This window comes from Odocoileus virginianus, unplaced genomic scaffold, assembly GCF_023699985.2.
Source record: "Odocoileus virginianus isolate 20LAN1187 ecotype Illinois unplaced genomic scaffold, Ovbor_1.2 Unplaced_Scaffold_35, whole genome shotgun sequence".
NCBI lineage: Eukaryota > Metazoa > Chordata > Mammalia > Artiodactyla > Cervidae > Odocoileus > Odocoileus virginianus.
Window position 1 is genome coordinate 115,458 of NW_027224297.1, and position 19,861 is coordinate 135,318.

The following is a 19,861-nucleotide window of genomic DNA, read 5'->3' on the forward strand; positions in this document are numbered from 1 at the left end:
AACCCTCTAGAAAACAATTTGTATCCTTTACAACTCTTTAAGTGAGATGAAAATTTTTGGTGCTCAATCAAAAATGAAGGAGAAGGTACATAGTCACAGTTTTTCAGAATTCTTTTTAAGGTGTATGAGAAAAATCATTTAAAACCACTGTATTAATGTATACCACCCCCTCCCCCAGTAGGTTTTTCTCTTTGGGATGGATGGCTATTATCTTTCTGAGATTTCAGAGAACTATTAATATACCAAATGGAACTACCAAATTTTAAACTTAAAAGCCTCCCCCAATAGTCATCCAGTATTTCCCATCATTAATTTTGACTGAAAGAAAGTGAAAGTCGCTCAGTGGTATCCAATTCTTTGGGATCCCATGGACTCTATAGTCCATGGAATTCTCCAGGCCAGAATACTGGAGTCGGTAGCCTTTCCCTTCTCCAGGGGATCTTCCCAACCCAGGGATCGAACCCAGGTCTCCCGCATTGGCAGGCGATTCTTTACCGGCTGAGCCACAAGGGAAGCCCAATTTTGACTGAACGGAATAACAATTCATCTGGAATTAAGTCACTGCCATTCTCAAACAAGTCACTTAGCTAGTCTTAAGAGCTCAGGGCACTTTATACATATGTATATAGTTTTTTAAGGCAAGTCTATTCAGGACTGTAAAATCTTCCATTTGCAGACTGAAGAAAAACATACAATCTAAGTTTCAAGAGTAAGTTTTATACCAGGCTCTTACTAAAGACTACTGCCCTGGAGACAGCGTCTTAGGTAATTTTGAAGAACTGCTCTGAAGAATCAGGGAGAAACCAGAATACGTAGTTTTGTGGAGTGTTTTCCCCTTAAGGGGAAAAAAAGTGGAACTTCAAAAGATTACTGCTAATCACAAAGAACAGATTATCTAAAGTTCATGCTCTTAGTCCCTTTCTCTATATCAGAAGATGCAAGAGTCTGGGTTCATTAATCTTTAGATAGGCATCTTCACTATCTAGGACCAAAGCACAGACCTGCTGTTGTGTTTTTTCTCCATCCTAAACTCGCCTCAGGGCTCATATGCGGGGGCAGGGGTGGCTGCACTGGCTTGATCCTTGCAGAACTGGAAAATCAGGCAACATTCCCTGTCCACGCACCGAAACTATCTTAACTTTAAAGAACTTTTGTTTAAAGAACGTATGTTTAGTTTGATTTTCTCTTTTTGACGTTCCATAATCATAAATGGAATCAGCACATTTGCTATTAAACCTTAGGCGTCAATAACTTTTTTTTTTTTTTAAACCATGCTGTTGCTACAAACTTCTGGCACACACAGCTCCCCCTAACCATCAACCCTCATCGCCCACCGCTATGGAGCACTCCCTTCCGCGGCCTGGGGTCCGCAAGAGAGTAAGAGACTGCGCAAGCGCCGGACCGTCAACGTGGCCGTGAGACCCCAGCTGGGGAGTCCGCGCTGAGTCGCTGGCTCAAGTGGTTCTGCCCAGGCCTTAGGCCCTTTATCTTTTTCTCCCCCTAGAGTTTTACGGTGACTCAGACGTTCCAAGTGGACTGACGTCGCCCCAGAGGCCATTCAGAAACGTCGCCCCAGAGGCCATTCAGAAGGTCTGAGCGGACAAAACAGGCTGGGAAGGTGGGGAACGAGTCCGCGAGGCAGCGGGCCCGCGTGGGCGTCACGTGAAGGCCGAGCTGCGGGGGCCGCGCGCTCGGGTCACGCGGGAGCCGCGCTGGCGGGCGGGGCGGCGCGGCCGCGTGACGTGGTGCGCTCCGCAGCGCGCGCCTCCTCAGGCTTTGTCAGCCCCGGCGGGCGGGCGGGCGCGCGCGTGCGGGGCTCTGGGACCCGCGGGCAGGTCTGCGCGGAGCGCTGGGGGCCGGCGGCGGCGGCGGTTACGGCACTGCGTCTGAGGGAGCGGACTCTGCGCAGCAGCCCAAGGGCCCGGCGGTCTGGCAGGCACAGGTGGGGCTGCGGCCGGAGGGAGGGAAGGAGTCGCCCCTGCGCGGACCCCCCAAGGCGGGCGGGTGGCGTCAGCGACCCGGGCCCGCGGCTGGCTGGCCGGGCGGGAAGGGCCGAGAAGGCCTCGGGCCCCCATCCAGGTCTCAGAGATGGAACTTTCGTGGAAAGGAGCAGTTTCGGGAGGGATTCGTTTGAGAAGTTGTTCTTAGTTAACCCTCATCTCATGTATCTACGGAACCTTGGAACTCGCTACGTCTCCTCCCTATTTACTGTTGCGTTGTATGGCGCCGCCTGGCCCCCTCCCTGGCGGTCCTCCCGGAGCATCTGTGGACCATTCTGGCCGTCCCACCCCCGCTGTTTACCGATTATTCACCCTCACCCGGCGCTTACAGCTTAGTGAAAGTTCCGTAACCTTTCAGAAAGTCAGCCACATGGGGGTGGGTAGCTCGCGATTTTACTCCTTCGAAAACAGTTGTTCGTGTTTTGGGGGGGCGGGGGGCACTGAACACTGCAGAAGATCCCTCCGACTTAATTTCTCTGCCTGGAAGTTGCTCTTGGAATGCGCAGTTTCGTGACACGGCATTATTGCGTTACTGTAGGGTTGGCCCAGTTCTCCACTCTCTTAATTGTAAATGAATTGCTTTACGCTGTCACTTGAGGATGCTCGAGATTTGCTTTATTGTATTGTAATTTAATGAGCTTGTCTTCATTGTTACTGCCTGTGAAATGCGTGGCCTTAAATGTTTAGGAATTCAACAATTTTCTTTGAAATTTCCGAAAGCAAAAGTAGTATGAGAAGGGCCCCCTGCCATTATAAGTGCAGGTACTTTTTGGTTCCCTCTCTTTTACATTAGCAGACTTAAGTTGTTGACTTTATGTGAAACGTGTTTGGAATAAGAAGCTCTTTTCTCGTGTGCTGTTACCTGTGAGACTTTATGAAATGTCACTATATATAGTTCCTGTAGCAAGCCAAAATAGGGCTAGTTGCTACAGAAGGCAGTTACAGATAGATATTTGGGGAAAGTTCCTGCTCCTTTTGTTTGTTTGGTTGGTTTTATTTTGTAAAGGGCGAGATGGGTGGGCATCAGAACAGCTTCTGCTGCTCCTCCTTCTAGGGAGATAAATGGTTATATTATTAAAGACTTGTTGTGATATTGATTGTTAGCATGCTTGTTACTACTTTTAGTGTTTATGAGATTGAACTAATAAAGACGAAGTGTTTGGTTCAGAATTGAACCTCTTTGCTCCTAGTATTTTTTTAAAGCAAGCGTGGGCGCGCGCGCGCGCACACACACACACACTGTTATATGAAGTAAATGCATTTTATTTTTATTGGGACGTTTAAAAAATAATTTAAATGCGCCATTGGTATCTGGAGCCAGGTTTTGATTTGTGATTGAAGGTGAATGTAGTGGTGTAGGTATTGTTTTATTTGATACTTCAGATTGACGTTTCAAGGACTTTTTTTGTGTTCTCAACTTTAAAAATTAAAGCGCGAAGTCATTTAATAATAGTGTTTATCTTTTCAAGACAGTTGATAAGCACTTGACTATGGTTTGGGGTAGGATAGACTTCTTTGTTTTTAAGTCACCATCGTATAGTCCTTTTTTCTGTGAAATGCATCTTCTCAGAGACTACTGAGAAAAAGCAAATCCTGTAACAACCACAAAATGAAAATGTAATATTTTAGTAGAAAGTTTCTTTCTGTGATGAGATTACAAACTACATTTCATCTGCTAGACCTCCAGGCTGTTCCCTCTGCTATATATATATATATATATATTTACCTTTTCAAAGTGAAGAGGACAGCATGGAAGGCTCTTCAGCAGCAGCTGACCCAGGAACCCCCCTACCCACACACAACATGGATGTGTGCAGACACACACCTGCCTTCACTGTGAATAGCTCTCCCCCGCCCCCACCTTTCCTCCAGTGACACATTATTTAGGAAATTTTTCAGCTCACGATGTGAAATAAGTTTTTAAATAAAGTCGTTTGCAAGGTAATACTCCTCCTACCTAGGGTTCCTTTCTCATGCATTCTGTCTTCAAATGCTATCTACCCTTTAAGACTTAAACCTGAAGTCTTTCTAAGTAACTGAAACAGTTCAGTTACCCTTCACACCTCCTTACTCTGCTCACTTGTTCATATAGCAGGAGGTTTACCTTTGGAGTCAGACATGTCATTTTCTTGACAAATACCTATTGAACCTGACTCTTTGAATCTGTCTCTTCCATTCACCAGCTCACTGACTAGTCCTTGAGCAAACTGCTGAGTATTTATTAAACATTTTCTAAATCAGAACAACCCTCCAAGGATATGAGGAGTAAATGGAGCATATAACAGTGCCAAGCATATCCAGAGAGCTTAATAAAAGGTAGTAAATTACGGTGCTTCCAAGTGTCACAGACCATGTGTGTCTCATGTTTGCAATATAATATAGTGAGTGGATTTAGAACTGTGTTTTTAATTTACTTGTGAACCCCCAAAATAATTTGTGTAAAACAATTCCCCTTGCATAGGTCTAAGTTGATTTATAATGTTTTGCATTATACTCTCAGGTGGTTGGAAAGGATGCAGTATCCCAAATAGTATAGATACTGACATTTTAATATAAAATTGGTTCATCACTCTTAAGTGTATCTCATGGGGTATAATATTGCACTTTTATATCCATCACCGTCAGTTTTTAAAATATATGCTATTTTACACTGTTCCTTTTTCTTGAAATTGTACTCTGATTTTATCCACTTCTACTTTTACCAACTCCTGAGTATTATCTTAATGTAATTTATTTATACTCAAAAGCTTTTTATTCTCTGTCATACATGTCTTCAATAAAAATACTTGTGTAAGTTGAAACTAAGTTTTAAGTTTTTTCTTTGACTATTGCTCTAGGAGTTACTTTTCTTCTGGATTGAACTATTACAAGTAGTAATAGTTATTCAGAACAGCATAATACCTGATGGATTTTGATAAAGGATAATTCAATATAAAAATGGAATTTTAGTGGAAATTTATATTTTAAGGAGATGGATAGTTGGAGTCATGCATAAAATTGAAATTGACACCTGTGACTTTTGGGCTGTTTGATTCTACCATGAATTCTGCCTTTCTATGCTGGGAAGTACACCATACTAAAAATAGGAATGGGAGTGTGGTATATTTGGTAAAGTTTTGCAAATTGGGAAGACTATGAAAGGAGCTTGAAAGAGGAAAAGCAATAGCATGATAGCTAAACTGCAGGCATGTTGCCTATAGGTCTGTTTTCGTGAGGAGGGATCTGAAAACCTTTTTCTTAAAATTATATATGTTGTTGTTAGATGTTCCTCGACAAATCTTCATATTCCCCTGGGTACACATTCCCTCATTTAAAGACCATTTGAGCTGTGGTTGTCAACAGGGGATGATTTTGCAGCCAGGGTACGTTTGGCAATGCCTGGAGATTTTTTTAAAAATAATTTTATTTACTTATTTTTTAAATGTTTGGCTGTGCCGGGTCCTAGTTGCTACGTGGGCTTTTCTCTAGTTCCTGTTGTGACTTCTCTTGTTGCAGAACACGGGCTCAAGGGCACTTGGGCTTCAGTAGCTGCAGTTCCCAGGCTCTAAAGCATAGGCTCAGTTGCTTCGCCTCATGTGGGATCTTCCCAGATCAGGGATCGAACCTGTGTCTCTTGCATTGGCAGGCAGATTCTTTACCATTGAGCCACCAGGGAAGCCCTGGAGACATTTTTGATCGTCACGTGGTTGGTAGAGGGGGGCGCTGCTTCTGGCACCTAGTAGATAAGAGATCAGAGTGGGGATAAACATCCTCCAGTGATCTGGACGGCCTCATAACAAAGAATTTTCCAGCCCAAAATGTGAATCAAACTGAGATTGAGAAACCCTGATTTAGAGGATTAGTTTTGGAATCAGACTATCTAATCTAAGGTGATGGGTTAGTAAACTCTTTTTGTAAAGTTCCAGAAAGTAGATAGTAAGATGTTTTAGGCTTGTGGGCCACATATAATCTCTGTTGCATATCCTTGTTTTTATATGCTTTTAAAAATATGAAAGTAATTCTTAGCTCCAAGGTCTTTTAGAAACATGTGATCTAAAGCAGTTATGGCCTTCAAACCTCATTTTTCTTCCTTCTGCAAAGTACTAGTAACAGTAACAATGTCTTAAGAGTTATTTGTAAGGACTGAATGAAATGAACATGTAGCTTGGTCTCCAGCACACATTAAAAGCTTTGTAAATGGTGTCCTTGGTAGTCATGATGTCCTGTGAAAGTGAAAGTCGCTCAGTCCTGTCTGACTCTTTGCGACCCCATGGACTATACAGTCCATGGAATTCTCCAGGCCAGAATACTGGAGTGGGTAGCCTTTCCCTTCTCCAGGGGATCTTCCCAACCCAGGAATTGAACCCAGGTCTCCCGCATTGCAGGCGGATTCTTTACCAGCTGAGCCACAAGGGAAGTCCAAGAATACTGGAACGGTAGCCTATCCCTTCTCCAAGGGATCTTCCCTACCCAGGAATCAAACTGGGGTCTCCTGCATTGTAGGTGGGTTTTTTACCAGTTGAGCTATCAGGGAAGAACACGTGATATCCTATAGCACAGAGCAAAAAATGCCAAGTCATGGTGTTGTTCAAGACCCTGTTCAAGGCATTTGAGCAGACTTAAGAGTGCTGGTTAAATTCCTGGGTCAGCTCGCCATAGCCTGTGTAACCTCTGCTGTCTTGCTTTCTGAACTCTGAGTCTGCTTGTATCCTAAGGAAGGTGGAATGCAGAATTCCTATCCCGTGGTGTCTGAGGAAAGAAAGCATTCTACTGGCATTCTGTTCTAAAGACAGGATTCCAGGGTGGGATTGTCAGTTTTCATAGGGGATTCAAGGTGGGACAAGTAAGATCTCTGATGATGGTTGATTGTATGTGATGTTTTCTAAATTGAGGACAAATATATATAAATGTATACACACACACACTCAACTACTGTGAAGTCCCTGTATGTGACTGACCAGTGGTTTATTTTTCAGGTTAGAAAGTATGGTTAGGCTAGTTTGGTGATGCCTTTATAGTGCAGATGGTTGCTAAAAGAGCCTTAAGTCCTTTAAATTATCCTATCATTATAATTTTTACTGAGATCGCAGGAAAATAAAACCACAGTGTCTGTAGTAGGCACATGTGGGTATTGAGGGCTTGAGATGAAGGTAGTGGAAATTAAGGTATGCCTCAAGTGTAAAATACACACTAGGTTTTGAAGACTTAATGCCAAAAATAAGGAAAACTATCTCATTAATAATTTTTATATTGGGTACATGGTGAAATAATATTTTGGATGTTTTTGGATAAATAAAATGCTATCACTGAAATTTTTCACTTTTTAAATGTGGCTATTAGAAAATTTTAAATTACATATGTAGTTAACATTTATAATTCTGTTGGACAGTGCTGCTCTAAAGCTTTAGTTTACTTTTTTAAAATTAGTAATTGTTTTTATCCTGCACATACAAAGAATTAAATATTTTTATAAGGCTTGCAGTGAAAATCAGAGATCCCACCATCCTAGTCTCATCCCTTACTCCCAAAGCTTGTATCCATTTTCTTACCACGCCTGGTCTTTCTGTCTGAATCTGTAATAAACAGGATGCTTATATTGTTACTTTATTTTTCAGTGTTAGGCACTGTCCATTAACTTCCTAGTAGGAAAGATAGAATTTTAGGTCTCCCATGCTATGTACCACAGGCACATAAACTTTCTATCCATTCATCTTCCCATCTTCTCATGATGGTTGTATTATAATTTGGCTTGTATCAGGATTCATTATTTATATTATTATGATATTAATCAAAATTGAAACATGAAGTACATTGATTACTTTTCTTTCTAGTTCAGCATCTTGTTTTCCTTGGAGTTAATAATTGTCTTGATTTTTATTTCCTTAGTTTACCGTGTACTTATCGCTAATTAAACCCTGAGTCCTCCCACAGTTGATCTCGTCTGAAAACTTAAGAATACATTAGGTATTTTCTTCTATGCTCTTTTGAATTAAAGCACCCAGTCTTCTTTCAGGGCTGGAGAGAAATAGTGTTCTTGGTCTTGGTTAGGAGAGATCTGAGGGTCTACTTTGTAAATTAGCTTTGTTGTTTTTTTTTTTCCCATTTATTTTTATTAGTTGGAGGCTAATTACTTTACAATATTGTAGTGTGTTTTTTTGCCATACATTGACATGAATCAGCCATGGATTTACATGTGTTCCCCATCCCGATCCCCCCTCCCACCTCCCTCCCCATCCCATCCCTCTGGGTCTTCCCAGTGCACCAGCCCTGAGCACTTGTCTCATGCATCCAACCTGGACTGGTGATCTGTTTCACCCTTGATAGTATACTTGTTTCAATGCTGTTCTCTCTGAACATCCCACCCTCGCCTTCTCCCACAGAGTCTAAAAGTCTGTTCTGTACATCTGTGTCTCTTTTTCTGTTTTGCATATAGGGTTATCGTTACCATCTTTTTAAATTCCATATATATGTGTTAGTATACTGTATTGGTGTTTTTCTTTCTGGCTTACTTCACTCTGTATAATGGGCTCCAGTTTCATCCATCTCATTAGAACTGATTCAAATGAATTCTTTTTAATGGCTGAGTAATATTTCCATGGTGTATATGTACCACAGCTTCCTTATCCATTCATCTGCTGATGGGCATCTATGTCCTACATCTGCTTCCATGTCCTGGCTATTATAAATAGTGCTGCGATGAACATTGGGGTGCACGTGTCTCTTTCAGATCTGGTTTCCTCGGTGTGTATGCCCAGGAGTGGGATTGCTGGGTCATTTGGCAGTTCTATTTCCAGTTTTTTAAGGAATCTCCACACTGTTCTCCATAGTGGCTGTATTAGTTTGCAAATTAGCTTTGAATCCATCCCACATTCAGTCCTCTACTCTCTTCCAGAGGAGGACTGAATCCCATCAGTTCCTGTGCCTTTTGGAGGTTCTACCAGGAAATATATGTGGGGCTGCTTCCATGGTTTCCTGATTGACAGTGTAGGCTTCAGCTTTCTCAGATCTGTTTTATGAGTTACCGTGTCTGCCGCCCCTTTGAAAAACGAGATACTGTTGACTCCCTCCATCCTCCCTCTTTGTGAGTTATGGCTTTGTTAATTTTATTAATGGATATATAATTATGGATATATGATATATAATTAATGGATATATTAATGGGTATAACAAGGTGCAATATAGTGCATTAATCCTAAATTTACAGATTTTTAATATATGCATACACTATATAGTCACCACTCAGATCTAGAGAGCATTTCCATATGCTCTAAGGTCCCCTTGTGTCCCTTTCAAGTCTGTACCAGCACCTGTAGTCATTATTTTTGTTTCTCTCATCAAAGACTAGTTTCGCTTGTTCCTCAAAATCATACAGTATAGTAGTCTCAGTATGAAATCTTTTGTATGTAGCTTCTTTTGTGCAAAGACTTGGTAAGTCATCCGCATTGCAGGCATTAATTAAAAAAAAAAAATCCTGTGTATTACTGCGTAATATGAACAAGCCACTGTTTATCCCTTCTGCGAGCGGGCATTTGGGTTGTTTCGAGATTTTGGCTTTTGTGAATAAAGCTGCTATGAATATTATTGTACATATTTTTGGTGTGTATATTCATTCATTTCTCTCGGTTATATACCTCTAAGTGGAATTGCTGGATCATAGAGTGAGTGAACGTACCTTAGATAGAAATGCCAGACTTCCATAGTGGCTGTACCATTTTTCACTTACACCAGCAAAGTATATGAGAGTTCCAGTTTCCATCTTCTCTAACATTTGCCAGTATTCAATTTTAGCCACCTGATAAGTATATATAATTGACCTTGAACAATGGGATTAGAGGTGCCAGTCACCACATAGTTAAAAATCTCTGTATTACTGTCTCTGCCTCAGACATAAAGGAATTGATAAATAACAAGGGCAGAAAACTGAAACACTTTGGATTGAATCAGGACACAGACCCTCTTTCTTTTGATTCCACATGTTGTGATCTCTAATCAAACACAAACTTTTCCCCACACTTAATTAAAGAGCCATAAAATGAAAATACAGTACTGTGTTTATTGAAAATAATCCATGTCTAGGTGGACCCATACTGTTCAAGGGTCATCTGTAGTCATATTTTGGGTTTTAGTTTCATTTCCGTGAAGGAGTCATGTGTTGAATGCCTTTTCACATGGCCATTTGTGAAGTATCTGTTCATGCCTCTTTCTCATTGAAAGAAATGGTTATGCCTTTTAAATAATTTTGTGAGTCACTTTAATGGAGTTTGGAGAGGGAAGGGGGATAACTGCATGTGAGAAACCTGCCACCTTTAAATAAAAGTAAGGTAACTTTAAAGCTTCATTCAGATACATTTTTTCCTCCTCATTTCTGTCCTCTCCAATATGTGATTCAACTTCATTTTTAATTAGCTGCTGTAATCCAGAAGTATAATGAATTTTAGAATGAGATTCTTTTGTTCCAGCCTAAAAGATATAGGAAACTTTTCTTTCTTACAAGAAACTGGAACAAGAAAATTATTCAGTAGCTATATTCTGGCTTATTCTCTTATGTTTTTAATTAAAAAGATACTTAGGAGCAAGAGCAATATTTATCCATTCAACAAATACATACTGAATATTTCCTGTATGTCATATCTAAATAGGCTTGGGAAATACATCAGTGAACAAAGACGAGCAAGGCTCCAGTCCTCTGAAGTATATTCACGTGGGAGGAATTGATAATAAATAAATAAACAAATATCTAAATAAGGTAATTAAAAATATATTTCCTGTTTTGCAGAAATGGAACAAGAACCCCAAGATGGAGAGCCTATTGAAATTAAGATCATCAAGGAAACATACAAGAAAGCCTTTGTATTTGTTAATAAAGGACTGAATACAGATGAATTAGGTCAAAAGGAAGAAGCAAAGAACTACTATAAGCAAGGAATAGGACACCTGCTTAGAGGAATCAGCATTTCATCAACAGATCCTGAATACACAGGTCCTGAGTGGGAATCTGCTAGGCAGATGCAACAGAAAATGAAAGAAACGCTGCAGAATGTACGTACCAGGTTGGAAATTCTGGAGAAGGGTCTTGCCACTTCTCTACGGAATGATCTTCAGGAGGTGCCCAAGTTGTATCCAGAATTTCCGCCTAAAGACATGTCTGAAAAGTCACCAGAGCCTCAGTGCTTTAGTTCACTTCCTCAACACGGTGAAGTAAATGAAAGCACTTCAGCTGCAAGCGCGGAGTCAAGTAGTCCACCTGCTGCTCTGTCCTTGCCGTGTCAGAGTCATCCTTCCGAAGCGCCTCCTGCTTACACTCCTCAGGCTGCTGAGGGCCACTACACTGTATCCTATGGGACAGAGTCTGGGGAGTTCTCGTCAGTCGGGGAGAACTTCTACAGGAATCACTCTCAGCCACCACCTCTTGAGACCTTAGGGCTGGATGCAGATGAGTTGATTTTGATACCAAACGGAGTACAGATTTTCTTTGTAAATCCCGCAGGGGAGGTTAGTGCACCTTCATATCCTGGGTACCTTCGAATCGTGAGGTTCTTGGATAATTCTCTTGATACCTTTCTAAATCGTCCTCCTGGATTTCTCCAGGTAAGCCAAGGAAAGAGGTAAACAAATTTGAAATATGTGTAGAATATACTACTTTTATTTGATAATATTTATGATGTGTCCAAGACAGTGAATGCAAATAGGTTACTATAATTTCTAGTTCCTTTTTAAATTCATGAAATTTATGCGCCTTCAGCATCCATGTTTGTATTTGACAACATTTATTTTTCTTTAGATATAAAGTCTTGTTTTAGTATTAAATTTGTGATGACAGTACCTGAAGGAGATTGAAATATTCATTCTTTAAGTTTTTTATCTGAAGAAGAAACCTAATAACTTTAATTTCAAAAGGGATTTGTGTAATTGATATGTGAATGTGTAACCGTAAATTTCCACAGATGTTGTCAAGCCCCCACTGAGGGGCTAAACTGGGCTAGATGCACCCCGGTGTCTGGAATAGTGGTTCTCAACTAGCAGGAACCACCTCTGCAGTCTCCACACACCCTGGGATGTTTCGACAGTAGTGGGGGCGTTTTTGGTTGTCACAGCTGGGACTGGGCTGTGTGCTGTTGGTACTGGCATATATAGTGGGTAGAGGCCAGGCATACTGCTAAACATTAAACAGGATGGCTCTTATCAGTTAAAAAAAAACAACTGAAAATGTCAGTCATGCCAAGGTTAAGAAACCATGGTCTGCAAGTAGAGACTGTAATGATAATCATCTGAGAAGCAATTCTAACTTTCCAAACATATACATTTACCAGGATACACTTGGTCCAAGAGCATAGACTGTTGCTAAATAAAGGTTGAGGTTAGGACACTGTTACGGAATTCCCGAGGTATTCTGAAGATGATGGTCCAGTAACAATCTGTTTTAGTTTGGAGAGATGGGGAGATGGGTTTCTGAAAGTAGGATTCATATTCATTGGATATAACAAAAGGATCTGCATGGTAGGGAGATGAGTATTTGAGCAAGGCACGTGCTTTTAAAAGTCCAGGTGATGTGGTTTAGCTACAGTACTAGTTATCTACATTTGTTTTCTTTTTTGGTATATTATATTTTCAATTCTTACGCAGCTTTTACTTTGTGAAGTCCACTTGAAGGTTGTTTACAGATAGTTGGAGATTTACTAGGAGTGTATGAAGGAGATATCTGGGAGCGTTGTTGGAAGAAAGACTTCATTAATGGACAGGAAGAATAGTGTGAATCATAAGTTATTTTTTAAAAAGAAGCCTTAAGGTTGAAAAGAGTAGGCTTACTGATTCTGAGGGGTCTGATAAAAGATAAAACATTTTCTGCTGACCTGGTAATAAAGTGGCATTGTAAGAGTGGAATTTAAAAAACCTTTGTGTCCTGGTCTATTGGAGGTGCAGGGAGTGAAAACTTGAAACATTCTATTGATTACATGAGCTCAACCATTAAAATGACTTATCCTTTAGTAAAAATTAGTTCTGTATTTTAGTAAAAATTTGTTTTTCTAGTATCTCCTATTTTGAGTCCTAAATAAAAAAGTAAAATTGTACCCCAAATTTGAGTCTTTTTAATGCACTCTTGTTTACATGTATTCAGGTATTTATAACTGTGTCCTAAAAGAGAGTTGCCCTGTGTTTACTGAATTTTTTGTTCCTAGCAATCACTATTGCTTTATTTAGGAAATTAGAAATTAATTTAAAGTTGGCAGACTAGAATTCTGTGGCTTCTAAAAACTATTTTTCTCTTGAATTTAGTTTTAATATACTTTTTAAACCTGTCAGATTTGTAGTCAGTTCATATGGAACTTGGATATGAAGTTGCTCTGTGAAAGTGAAACTGGGAGAAGTCAGCCTGTGGTGGGTGAGCTCACCAATTTATAATACTCTGTCCTAAGAAAGGTCTGTAAATTTTATTTGAGAAGATTTGAGGATACTCCATTTCAATCAAGGTGACCAGAATGTAGTTTATCTTAGAGAATCATGACACAGTAAAAGAAACCTTCCCTAACTTTCGTCGTTTAAGTGTAACCATTACGATTTTTTTGTTAAATCCACCACCTGTTGTTCATATTTTTTAAAATATCTCATTTTTTTAAACTTTATCCTAAGCAATAACAACTGTGAAATTGAGGGAAAGATGTTATATTTTTCCCTAATACATATTGAAATATGTAGCTACTCAAATTTAAATAGTTTGTATATTACTTGAAGTCATTTCACATACTACAGATGGTTATATATCATACTTTGGAAAACACAGCCATCAATTTTATTGTAACTTGTCTGAAGTTTGATTTTTATTAAAGCTGGAGAGTGGCTTTTGAAATGACTAAAACAAAGATAATCCACTAAAATAAGAATTTGAAAATGTTTGTTAACCACTTTTCTAGGAAAGAGTCAGCATTGTGCGCTTGATCTCTATGTATTTGTATTCTGTTGGTCAGAGATATGATAGTACACCAGAATTTTCCATTGTTTATATGAAATCTTTCATCTCTTTGACTCATATATATTACACAATATTTGATAATAATCAATTGTTCTTCCAAGTTCCTTAATATTAGAGAATGTCTTGGTGAGGGACAAAATTTTATTCTGGTCACTCCAAGAATAATGGAAATTAATACATTTGGATATTCTGATTTAACCTTAATTTCTTCTGAATTTAGATCTTCAGGAGGTGAGTTTAAGTCTTAATGTGATAATCTGACCTCCCCATATGATGTTGCTGGGCTACTTTTGGTTTAACTTGACAATAGATAGTGAATCCATAAATGTAACTTAATGTTCTTGCTCATTCAGATCAGGTTGGAATTAGTAAAAAAACAACAACAACAACAAAAACATGTTTCTAATTAAAATAATTGTTTAGCTTCTCCGGTGGCAGATAGCATGTGTTTAAATCCTAGCTTCACTTTTTGGTTGTTGACTCTGAGCAACTTAATTAACCTCTCAGTGCCTCAGTTTTCTTGTGGTTAAAGTGACACTAACCAATTTCATGGTATTATTTTGAGGAGTAAATCAGTAAATACATGTGGAGTACTTGGAAACAGTTTGATTTTATTTAATTTCCACAAAGAGATGTTTAATAATAAAGAAAAGCTTAATTTACTTTGACCATTATTTATTTAAAGCTAGACTCATTATCAGTTAACAGTGGGCTATTTCAGGACACTGGTTTTAAGACTTAATTAGAGGAGCAGTAAGATTTTTAGTACAGTTCCTGTGTTGTGCAGGGGGATCAGACTAGCAAATGACTGATTTTTATTGGGGGTTTGTTGATGCTGATGGCTCTACAGAGTCTTGTAAAATGCATTTCAAACCTTAAAAGTGTGTATTTGCTAGTAAAACAATATCTAAAATCTCAGTGAAAACCTTGTTTTGTTAATTGATTTGTTTTCAATTAATCCTTTCAGGTTTGTGACTGGTTGTATCCTCTAGTTCCTGATAGGTCTCCAGTTCTTAAATGTACTGTAGGTGCCTACATGTTTCCTGATACGATGTTACAAGCATCAGGATGCTTTGTTGGGGTCGTTTTGTCATCTGAATTACCAGAAGATGACAGAGAACTCTTCGAGGATCTGTTAAGACAAATGTCTGACCTTCGGCTCCAGGTAACTTGTGTGATCACCTTCAGGATGAAAACCTACTTTAACATAATCACTCCTGCTTTCAAAGAAATTGTAATAAGCTCCAGTTTGATCAGTAGGAAATAGTATATAATTTGCTTGTGTGTTCACAGATATTTAATACACATTGGGAATTGGCTATAAATAGTGATTATTGTGGTCTCTGAAATCAAATTGTCTCGGTTTGAATTTGAACTCTTGCACTTAATAGCTGTCTAATTCAAGTTGTTGATCTTCCCTATACTTTAGTTTCTTTATCATAAAATGAAGATAATAACATCCACTTTATTGGGCTATGATGAAGATTTAAAGTTAATGCCTTAAGACACTTACATCAGTGCTAGCAAGTAGTGTGGGTATTAGCTCTTGTTATGACCACTGTCTTACTTCTCAGTTGGAAAAGTGGACTAATGGGACTCAGTGGTAAAGTGAAGGTAATTTCAGCATTGAAAGTGAAGTCGCTCAGTCGTGTCCCAACTCTTTGCGATGCCATGGACTGTAGCCTACCAGGCTTCTCAAAGGTCTATGGGATTTTCCAGGCAAGAGTACTAGAGTGGGTTACTATTTCCTTTTCCAGGGGGTCTTCCTGACCCAGGGAACAAACCAGGATCTCCCGTGTTGCCCGCAGATGCTTTACTGTCTGCGCCACCAGGGAAATTAATTTCAGCATTAGCAGATGGATAGTGTTGGACGTTTTAGCGGTATGTCTTGAGGAATAGGTTTTGTCTGAGGAAATTGTCTTTGTTCTTATGATTAACAAAGGCAAAATGTGATTTAGAAAGTGGTTGGTCATCCTGTGAACTTGCCTCATTTAACCCATTTTCTCTGCCCAATACTGATCTGTTTTAGGAAGTTGAAATAGAGTATAATGGAGATGTTTTCTTTAGGTGTTCTTGCCCATCCTAATGTAGGACAAGGGAGGAAACCATTTTTGATTGTGCCTATACACATATATATATATATATATATATATATATATATATATATATATATATATATAGAAAACTTTTTATTTTTCTCCTTCAATCAACAGATATTTAGAATTCATTATTTAACCTGGTTCTGTGTTAAATGATGGAATGGTAAGAAAGAACAGAGGGAGCTATAAAAAATACATATATAACAGCTCCTATTCTTGAGCATGTTAACAGTCTGTTAAATAACAGTATAGTGTAATCGATGATGGAAAAAAGTGAAAGGAGGTCAGGGAGGATTTCACAAAATAGTTTTGAGTTCAGTTATGAAAGATTTGTTTCTTTTATCTCAGAAAGTAGAATACACCTTCAGTCCATACCTATATTAAACATTTAAGGGCAAAGGTGATGGGAGCAGATCACCAGGTAAGAGATAGGCCAGAGAGTCATCTCAGTGTTAGATTGTAAGAACTGTATATGAGAATGACCTGATGATCAGTATGAACTAAAATGCCAGTTATTTAAGCTATGCCAGCAAAACCTATGACCCCCATATGGAAGTGTGTGTAGCCTCAATATGCTCAGGAGAGTTTACAAAGACAGCAATGTAGTCAAATGGGTATGGGTTCAAATCTAAGCTTTGCTGTTTACTAGCTGAAGAGAGTGCCATTCTTAAGTAATCCAGACTTTTTATGGAGTTGTTACTCTCTTCACCCCTATATTCATTTGACCTGTATTACCAAGCTCTAGGCAAGAAATTAAACTGACCTTTAGTTGTTTATTTCCTCTGTTCGGTTTTATTTTTCGGTTGCATGTTATTTTTAGTTTTCTGTATTATCTTAGAACTCCAGCAGTAAAAAAAAGCTTAGCTACTCGCTGTACTTTTGACTTGTCTTTACTCTTAAGCATTCATTCAGCAAAGTGTATGTAAGCAGATTACTTTCAGTGTTGAGTGCAGAAGTGAAAAAAACAAAAGCAGCCTTCCAACAATACAGAGTAATTAAACTGGATATGAGGTTTGTTAACTTCCTTTAAACTCATTTAGTCCTGTATGTGTTTCCTAAAACTTACTTATTATTTAACTAAATTCAAATGTACCTGCATCTGATTTTATGATCACTTATACCAGCAACTGCTGTAAGTTTATCTCGCATACCTTTTTGTCTTTTGAAATTTACTTTAGGCCCTATCGTATGAACCAGAGAACTCAAAAAGGTTTGAGATTTGGTGATGCGATAAAAATAGAAAGACTAGCAAAAGTAGTTGTAAAACACTGTCATTTGAATAAGTATATTACTGCAGCATGATATACCATAGCTTAGAAGAAATGTGAATTTGAACTAAACTGAGTCCTTTATCCCTAGACCAACTGGGACCGGGCAGAAGGAGAAAATGAATTCCAGATCCCTGGAAGATCAGGATCTGCCTCTGACCAGTTGAAGGAAGCCAGTGGCACTGATGTGAGACAGCTGGACCCAGGCAGTAAGGATGTGCGTCATAAGGGAAAACGAGGGAAAAAGGTAAGTAAAGTGAATGAAAAATCAACAAGGTATGAGGGTGTGTTCTAGCCTAAAGGTACCTTTCACCAGTTTAAATTATTTATAAGAACCCCATTTACTAAAGCAGAGCAACTTGCAGATTCACGGAGTGATCACTGGTAGGGTAATTAGAATCAGTGTTAATGTTTCCCTTTCCAAGTATTTATTTAAACTGTCTTAAACAATAGCCTGTGTTTGGAGGATACATCTTTTTCAACTATTGGAAAGATTTTTATATTCACATTAATGATGAATATGCTTTTTTGTTTTGTATTATCTTCTACCTTCCTATATACACCGAGATCTTGGGTCTAGGTATACTTTTCCTTATACTGCCATTTTTATTCGGTTCCTTATGTCTTCATGTAGTCAGCAGAACAGAGAAAATGGGCTATTAAAATATTTATTTAGCAATTTCTTCTTTCATTTCTTAGATTCTGTGTTATGTACCAAATGGTGAATTTGGATTAGAGGTCAGTAAGTATTTATTGAGTGCTAGAAAGCTGAGCATAATAGAAAAAAGTTGAAATTCCTCATCTCAAATATTTACCATCTAGTGGGGAGGATAGATTAGCAAAGAGAGAATTTCTGCCCAACGTGATGGTTAGATGAAAGTACATAGGTTGTATAGAAGGCTCCGTTGTACCTTCCAAGAAGATGTGTGGTGTGGGAAGCAGTTGAGGAGGCTCCTCCTAGAGGGCATTATGGCTGAGATGAGTCCTGAAGTGAAGTAAGCAAACCTATGAAGAAGGAAAGTACCGTTGTGTAGTATTGAATTATAAACAATTTGGCACTGTTCATTGTTGTAACTCATAAGTGCTTGGTAATTGTCTTTGAAATTAATGAATGTCACATGAATATTGTACTTTTACACACAAACTGTCACTGTGGGTTATGTTGAGCATCTTGAACCAGCTTTATGAGAACATGGGCATTCAAAATGGAAGTTAGAAGTTCATTTTTAAAAATTTAATTCCTTGATTAAAAAAATCAAATTACATGAGATGGTAGATACCTTCAAAAAGCTTTATTTCCTCCTTCATCCCAATCTACACCTTTTCTTTTGCCACTGTAGGTAATTTTATTAGTGTCTTCTGTTTCTTTTCTGGGTTTTTTGAGGTAGATAAAAGCAAACAAAATCTGTTATTATTTCTCTCTTTCTTATACAAAAGGTGGCATCATATAGAGTGTCCTAGAATTTCCTCAGTCTTTTTTATGTTGTATTTCATCGTATGAATAGAAAACAGTTTATTTAATCAGCCTCTTATTGAGGGGTATTTGGTGTGGTTGTTTGCTATTACAAACAGTGCATCAGTGAATAACTTTGTAGAGCTATTGATCATACATCTGTAGGTAATTCATCACATTCTTAGAGGTGGGGTTACTGTGTCAACGGATCAGTGCATTTGTGATTTTGATAGATCTTGCTGCATTACCCTTCCTAAGGATTACACAGTTCAGACAGTACCAGGGGTACGTGAACACCTGTTTCCCCATAGCCTGCTCAGCAGAGTGGATGGTTGCTCTTTCTGTATTTTGGCAGTGCGATGATGAGAGAAATATACTGGAATATATTAGTTTGCATTGATCTTTTTGTGAGTAAAGTTGAGCAGATGTGTAAGGGTAACTCGAATTTTGCTTTCTGCCTGGTGTCTAGTCATATCCTTTCTCTGTGATGTCTAGTCATGTCCATTTTTATTACTGGGTTGCCAGTCCTTCTTAATTTCTCAGAATTCTTTATATATTAGGGACATTGGCCCATTGTCAAAGTTATGTAACTTGCAAGTATTTTGTTCATTTTGTCTTTAGATTTTATTTATGAGTGGCTTTTCCCCATGTGTAGAAATTTTTGTTTTTAATGTTTTATATTTTAAATCAGGTTGTATTTCTGTTGGGTTAAATTTGAGTTTCAAGTTGTTTCATAATATTATGAGGTCTGAATTAGCCTACTGCTAAGTATTTAGAATGAAAAAATAAATTTAGCTTTGAAATTTTGAGTGTTGGCCCTAGCCATTGAATTAGCAAGTATTTCTGTGTTTCCTGTTTCCATTAAAATGGAATGGCAGATTCTGTATTTATGTATTTTTATTTGCTTTTACTTGACGTCTGTCAAAACCAGTTCATTTGGATGCATTCTTCTTTACTGATTGAGTTATTTAACACATCTTTTAACCTTACCGAGGACTGTATGCGTATGGGTATTTAGCCCTCTGAAAGAACTCAGTCTAGTCAAGGAAAGAAAAAAGTCAATTTACATATAATCTGATAAATGCTGTATTGGA

At 38.6% G+C, this 19,861-nt stretch overlaps 1 protein-coding gene across 7 annotated transcripts in view; it reads left to right on the top strand.

Annotated features, from left to right (window-relative positions):
• The first annotated feature begins 1,449 nt into the window (after positions 1-1,449).
• The window catches only part of SPART (spartin), a 29,527-nt gene continuing 11,115 nt past the window's right edge, over positions 1,450-19,861 (top strand). The window contains exons 1-5 of one of the 7 annotated variants that reach the window (XM_070463147.1): positions 1,450-1,618; positions 10,756-11,567; positions 14,915-15,112; positions 17,406-17,561; positions 18,014-18,052. In XM_070463147.1, coding sequence (XP_070319248.1) covers positions 10,758-11,567; positions 14,915-15,112; positions 17,406-17,561; positions 18,014-18,052 — 1,203 coding nt within the window. In that variant the 5' untranslated portion in view covers positions 1,450-1,618; positions 10,756-10,757. Of the gene's footprint in view, positions 1,619-1,720; positions 1,943-2,144; positions 2,165-2,356; positions 2,377-10,755; positions 11,568-14,914; positions 15,113-17,405; positions 17,562-18,013; positions 18,053-19,861 lie in introns of those variants that run through there. The other 6 variants (XM_070463148.1, XM_070463151.1, XM_070463146.1 and 3 more) reach the window with 6 other exon arrangements.